This window comes from Acipenser ruthenus, chromosome 19 (genome assembly GCF_902713425.1).
Source record: "Acipenser ruthenus chromosome 19, fAciRut3.2 maternal haplotype, whole genome shotgun sequence".
NCBI lineage: Eukaryota > Metazoa > Chordata > Actinopteri > Acipenseriformes > Acipenseridae > Acipenser > Acipenser ruthenus.
This window is the reverse complement of record NC_081207.1, coordinates 5,651,606-5,658,832: the sequence shown is the minus strand read 5'-3', so window position 1 is coordinate 5,658,832 and position 7,227 is coordinate 5,651,606. Positions and strand designations below refer to the sequence as shown.

The following is a 7,227-nucleotide window of genomic DNA, read 5'->3' as shown; positions in this document are numbered from 1 at the left end:
AATAATGATTGAGGAGCTTTGCTGGTTTATTTGTTCTAATTGCCAGCAGGTGATATTCAATCTAAGGCAGCAAATGGCTGCAAAGAAAGGCATTATACATCTAGGTGCTGTGTTTGCCTTGGAGCGTGCAGCAGTGTGGAGTAGCGGTTAGGGCTCTGGACTCTTGACCATAGGGTTGTGGGTTCAATCCCTGGTTGGGGATGCTGCCATACCCTTGAGCGAGGTACTTTACCTAGATTGCTCTAATAAAAACCCAACTGTATAAATGGGCAATTGTATGTAAAAATAATGTGATATCTTGTAACAGTTGTAAGTCCCCCTGGTCTGCTAAGAAATAAATAATAAAAGGAATCGACTGTTCACTCTAGCAAACAGAAAGGCCTCACTGGTGTTTTCTTACCCATATAGTCTGCCTTTGATGTTCCTGAGTCTCTCTGTTATTCCACCTGTGTGGTTATAGGTACAGTAGGATTGTCAATTGAAAGCTTTTCTGTGTTTAATTGTTATTATAGACGGCTCAGGATCTTTTCAGCCAATCAGAGTGCATGATTAGAAAACAAATATGGCTGGATTTGTAACTTGTGTATTAATAATAAAGCAGTACATAATAGTTATAGGATGGCGAACGTCTGTGTGTGGGTATTTCAAGACTCGTAGGGGTTAAATGGACCTCAGCTTTCAGCCTTGATCCGTTCACTTCAACTCCTGCCATTTTACCGCCATACAGACGTTCGCCATCCTATAACCCTAACATATATGTTGTTTAATTAATTGTAAACACTTTTTTATTATAAATATATCATAATGGTTTTGTTTATTCCTTTCCCCCTGTTTAGGAATACATTTTTGGATGAATGTGTATTTCATGAGTGGTCCTCATAACGGAGTGTTTCCCGATTGGCAGGGAATGACGTGGAGTAGTTTAATGGTGCGCTTGTCTTTATTGATCAATGTGTTCTTGGAGATAATTGTGAAGTGGTTTGGGTTTTATTTTCAGTAAGAAAAATAGGATCTACAGAATTAGTGTATTAACTCATAGGTAAAATGTATTACAGAATGTATTTGGCTGTTATACAGTTATCAAAAGCTTACACCAAACAAACTATCTAAAGCTTGCAATACAAACTGTAGCTGCTATGGAATACAGTAGAAACATAGTGAATAATTACATTGGAACCCCAAGTCTAAATCTAGCCATAGCTCAAACTGGACAGCCAAATACTGTAAAAGCAAATAAAACCACTTGCATATAAAGAATACATTCAATATCAACAGCTTAGTGACGAGGGAGACAGGCACAGGCACACTTTTACATTCATCATATCACACACAAAAATAACTTGAATAAAGACATCAATTATCAACAGTCAGTCACATGGGCTAAAAGCAAAAAAACTATAAAGCTATAAAACAGCTAGTCTGGATGATCCACAGTGACTTCAATATGGCTCTCAAATACAATTACAAACAGAAATGCATTCATTCCCTGACGCAGAATTTGCTTAATTTTAAAACAGCATGTCATTTTACCACATGCGGATTCCTTTCTTTGCAATACTGTAGAATTCACAAAAGAAATACAATACATATATATATATATATATATTTTTAAAACTTTTTTAAAGGATGTATGATACACTTCGTATGGTATAATTAAATATTTTTGTGCAAATCATTTAAGAAATTCAATTTCATAGATTGCTTCACCAAAATCTGTACAACTATGTATTATGCACTTATTATTAATACAGAAGGGGAGTACATAATATTTATATGCAAGTTTTTTGGTGGCACTGTGTTCATTACAAACATCCTTTTACAAGTGAATGAAAATACCTTGTTAAAATACTAAAGTGGAATATACATCAGTCATAATATTCCCTTCTACATATTATCGTTGTTTAACCCAACCATATTTCTTCATTAGTTCTCTACGGGGATATCGGGGATATTTCAGTTACAAACACTACACAAGATGTCTATGAACACAATTACAAAAAACTATACAGCACAGTCAAATATATATATATTGTTTTTTTGTGGTGGGTGGCACAATACAGCTTTGCTGTATTGTAGAATTATATTACTCATGTAACTTTTTAATATAATTGACTTGATCCTGCACCTCTGAAAAAAAAACACCTTTTCACTTAAAGCTACAGTATCCCCAGCCATTCTGATTGTTGGATAGATTGTCTAACTAATTATTTGAAAGAGTGGAGATACAATGCAGCATCACAGCAGACATCAGAGACATGGCACAAAAGGACAGTTTTCTTCACTTATTCTAAGGTTCCTTGACAGTAAGGGGGGTGGCTAAAGCTGGATCCAGAACCTTACACACAGTGAGTGGATTCCAGAACCTTACACAGTGAGTGGATTCCAGAACCTTACACAGTGAGTGGATTCCAGAACCTTACACACAGTGTAATGGCATCAGTCTCCATCTATCACATCAAGTTTTGTCCAGATTTGTGCAGGTTTGCACTAGTTGAAGTGATTTTAAATGGGTCAGTATAGTGCAATATCAGAAACAGATCATCCATGGTGCAGGGGCAATGGTAATGGAAATAGATCTCCATAGATGAAGGGGTAAAGACTTCTTGATTTGGACTGAAATGCATCTTTCAAATCTATTTCAAATGCTGGTCTGGAGATCCCCGTTAAGCAGTGTGCTTTGGGTCTCCGTAGCTTCATTCATCATCCTGGTCTTGTCCTGTCTGCTGTCGCTCCTGTCTATATCATCCAGCCCCCCTACCCTCTTCAGGCACAGAACATTCTGAAAGCTCTTCTTGAAGTTCTCAGACAGGAAAGCGTACAGGATGGGGTTGGCGCAGCTGTTGGCATAGCTCAGGACCACCACAAAGTCAAACATGCTCTTGAAGGCAGGGCTGGTGGTAATAGTGCCCGTCACGGACGTGACATTGAAAACGTAGAAGGGCAGCCAACAGAAGACGAAAACTGCCACCACGATGGAGATCATCCTGGTCACCTTCCTTTCTGACTTCTTCCTTTTGGAAGAGCCCACTCGGATCCCGGAGGACTTCACCTTGATGATGATCAGCAGGTAGCAAAGGCAGATGACCATCAGGGGAATGAAGAATCCCAGTAAAAAGGTGTAGAACATGAACCCTGTGTAATACGCCTCTGGAGGGTCTGGCCAGATGATGGTGCAGCTGTTCCCTCCGTGACTTCTCCTCTCACCACTGTAGATTATGATGGGCAGGTTGACCAACAGCGAGAGAGCCCACACTGCCCCATTGATCATCTTGGCCATTCTTGGTTTCCTCCATTTGGTGGACTTGATGGGGTGGACTACAGCCAGGTACCTGTCAATGCTCATCACCGTCAGGCAGAAGATGCTTGTGAACTGGTTCAGTCCATCAACGGTCATTACTACCCGGCAAAGCGCTTGGCCAAAAGGCCAGTTGACTAGGGCCAACTGTATTGCGATAAAGGGTAGTCCAAGCATGAACAGTTCATCTGCGATGGCTAAGTTCAGGATGTAAATATTGGTGACAGTTTTCATCTTGGCATAACGCAGGATCACATAGATGACTAATGTGTTTCCACACAGTCCCACAGCGCACACCACAAAATACAAGAAGGTGATGACCACGCTGCTGGTCTTGTCAAAGCTGTGGTCAGTGACGTTCTTAGATGCAATAGTGGTAACTTCTGAGGAGTCATTTCCAGTGAAAATACCGGAGTAAATCCAGGGATCTGTCACGTTGGCGACTGAAGATGAAGTTCCAAGCTCCATTTTGTTTTGTCTCAGTCAAATGTTTACCTTAAATGTGACATCAAACCTGGGAATTCAGTTTAGAGAAAAAAATCGGTATTAATTATACATGCAATGCCAAGGTGACCAGCCTTATAAAGCCTTATTAATATACTATTAAACAGAAGGACCCTGGATAGAATCGTAAGAGGTGTTGTTACTAATGCCTGTTCTTCCATTCATTTTCCATATGACAATTTCTGTTAACATCAAAATATTAATATTGATATCTTTATATAACTAATCTCCAGGCGCGGACTGTGGATAATCATCTTAAGCACTTGTCAACTTATTTGAAGAAAAAAACACATTTAAATGCAGGAGCTTGTATGCTGTTTTAGTAGTTTCACTTTAGAATTATAATTGCTGTTTATTCATGCTAATGGAGATACTGTAGTAGTAAACAGCTTTGAGAATTCAGCTCGGAGTCTAAATATGATCTCGGGATGCTAAAGGAGCCACTACCAGCGAAGGTTTCTGACCCAACCAAGTGTTAAACATACATTCTACATCTCTACTGCATGATGCTTGTAAAAGTCAGTTCTCACAGTCTCTGAGACTTTAGGTAGTCTGTGGAATGTATGCCAGGCATGTGAACCTATCAATAAAGGCACTGCACAAAATCAAGATGGTTGTTGTTTCTGTATGCGACATCTCATCCGTTTTATAGCCCTTAAAAGTCGCACCACCAACCCCATTAAAGCAGCAAGGAAACAGAGCCTTCTACCCATCGGCACTATTTATTGAGCCAAATCGGTACATTACATGCAACTTCTTTTTGGTTTCTGAGTTTATTGATTTAGTTCTACAGAGCTGTTTGGTTGAATTTTGGTCGGAATGCAAAATTTAAATGCAAATAAAATGAGTGGCAACTTTGTTAAATCATTAGTGGGGCTCATTTTCTCAGCGTTTAATCCTTTTTATTAACTCAGATTTCTTTTTGAAAGGGGCACTAAACAACTAAATGATATAAAATTAAAAGGCACGCTCTTTCAAGTTATTGTTTTTGTTTTCTTTAAAACACAGTATGTCAAAATATATCCCTCATTCTGTACTGATAGGAAAAAAATATACAGCCATTATTTTTATCATTATTATTATTTGAAGACTGATCCAATTTGACAGAGGATTTCCTATGTATCTCCAATCTTACTAGAACTTATAGATTTGTAGATTTACTGAATCAAGTGCCAGTGTAAAATTTTATTTTTTTCTTATTATCTTTTCTGGAATGCAGCCAAACCCCCTGCTTTTTGGAAAAGAGTGCGATGGGGTTTCACGTTTTCACAGAGTAGAAAGGGCTTTAGCATTGTGCCTAGCATTACATAGCACAGTATGTTTAAATCGTTTAAAAACAGTTGCTTTACGATTTTAAACGTTATATTTTTTAGAAAAAAATGTCATAGCATCTAATTTCACGCTGAGAGAAAAAAAAAAACTGTTTATTGAAACCGTAACATAGCACACATGCTCCGAGTCTATTTTTCAATATGATACCAATATTACCAGGTATAGCCAAAGAATTGCGAAAAGAATAGGCACACTCATTCAAACAAATTGATTTGTACATGTTTACAGACACTGACATGATGATTTTGAAATAATAATAATAATAATAATAATAATAATAATAATAATAATAATAATAATAATAATAATAATAATAATAATGATGATGATGATGTTAGGCTACGTGATTATAGTCAGTAAAGGTTTAAGTTATTACAATTTGCCTCATTTTATTGGGCTACTTTGGCAAATCATGCTACATAGGAGCGCAGTTAATGTAACCTATGGTAAAACAAACAAAAAAAAAGTGAACAAAAAAGTTCTAAAATAAATCTTTTTTTTTTTTATGCATTTTTTAAATGTAAGTTTCAATGAGGTACAAATGTGCATGTTTATGGTTATACCAATGTTATGGAAAACGCATCCTGTTCGCGAGGGTGCATTATGAATTGTTAGTCCTTTCTGTGACTACCCTGTAGTTAAGTAGTTTACCTTGCCAACGCGATATGCGATTAATAATTTAATAATGCATACGTGGTGTGCGTGTGTGTATGTATATAAAGTAAATAGCTTATAGCTGACAAAATACAAAAAAAAAAACAAAAAAAAAAAAAACTGGGATAATGCATTTGCCAGTTGCTGGGTTTTTTGTTTTTCAAATGGCAATAATAAATTATTCGTTCCATAATATACAGGTAAACCGTTAAGCGCATGCATTAAAATCAAATAAAGAAATAAAATAAATATGCATATGTAGTCACATTTCATTCACAACATTGACTTTTAGCATGCGACAGAAAAGGCGTAACCAACATTTGCATATAATGCGTGGCAATAAAATAAATAAATAAATAAATATACATAGTTTGCAATATTACCTTAGCTATAAAGATCTTCAAAAACTTTTTTTTTTCAGAATCCAGCATTCACCAGGAAGAAATTGAGAAATTCTCGTCGATTAAAGTCCTAGGAACCCCCAGCGTTTCTTCCACATACATTGTTTAAAAAGCATGCACCTGTAGCAGAAAAGATTTCAAAGCACGCTCCCCACTATAAAAACACGTGGAGCAAGGAGAGAAGACAACAGGTGATCTGTTTGACTTTTCTCCGTATTTAGAAAATTCTTTAGTTTAATAAAGTTCCGTTAAATGATATTCAGGGTAGAAGAAAGGGAGTGCGGTCGTGTTGCAGGACTCATGGTCAAGTCAAGTCTTAAACTGGTTTCAGGATTGCACAAGCACAGGCGCTTTGAGCAGAGGAGGCTCTCTGATGCTAGTGACAACTGGAACTGGAAACAGCTCCCTTTGTATCGGAAGATTCCAGTTTTAAACGCAGATGGAGCCACCGACCGCGGGAGGAGCGGACTGCTGCCCCCCACCCTCGTCCTATCAGAAAAAATGACCCTACATGGCTTGCTTTTATGCATCAATACTTTAAACTGTGCAATCACCCCTCTCCACCATAAATCAATTTACTGTGCATTTAAGCTGTAGACTGACGAGCTATACCCTTACACATTCGGCGATTCCCCTCGGAATAATCATTTTACACCTATGCCTTTGAGCAATCGAGTACTGCTACAGTTCCAAATTACCCCCTTGATTTTTGGTATTTTTCAAATTGGATGAATAAACCTTGTCGTCTCATAACATAGAAACCCATATCAGGATAGTTAGCTGTTATTTGATTATATGGGGTTAGGGGTATGCTGTTGTAATACCGGTGTGGTGTTGTTGTGTGGTAGGCGTTAAAACGTGGCACATCGTGTACTGATCTTGCCCGGGCATGCGCAAATGATTTTAGATCAGAAAACAAGTAAACGGCCATCTGAAAGGGGTACAAAGTACTGAGTTTGACTTTTAAAGTTTTTTTGATATCATTTTTTTTTCTTCAAAACTCAGCAAATGTATGTGACTTTAACTGATGAGCAACAAATT

General features: G+C 37.5%; 1 protein-coding gene across 1 annotated transcript; it reads right to left on the bottom strand.

The window, feature by feature from the left end:
* Nucleotides 1-773: 773 nt before the first annotated feature.
* On the bottom strand, nucleotides 774-6,989 carry LOC117424251 (somatostatin receptor type 2-like). Its single transcript, XM_034040438.3, has 2 exons — nucleotides 6,169-6,989; nucleotides 774-3,809 (listed from the first exon to the last, which is right to left on the bottom strand). Exon 2 carries the CDS (start codon nucleotides 3,761-3,763, stop codon nucleotides 2,639-2,641), a length of 1,125 nt encoding a protein of 374 aa, XP_033896329.1. The 5' UTR covers nucleotides 3,764-3,809; nucleotides 6,169-6,989; the 3' UTR covers nucleotides 774-2,638.
* Between the last annotated feature and the right edge of the window lie 238 nt (nucleotides 6,990-7,227).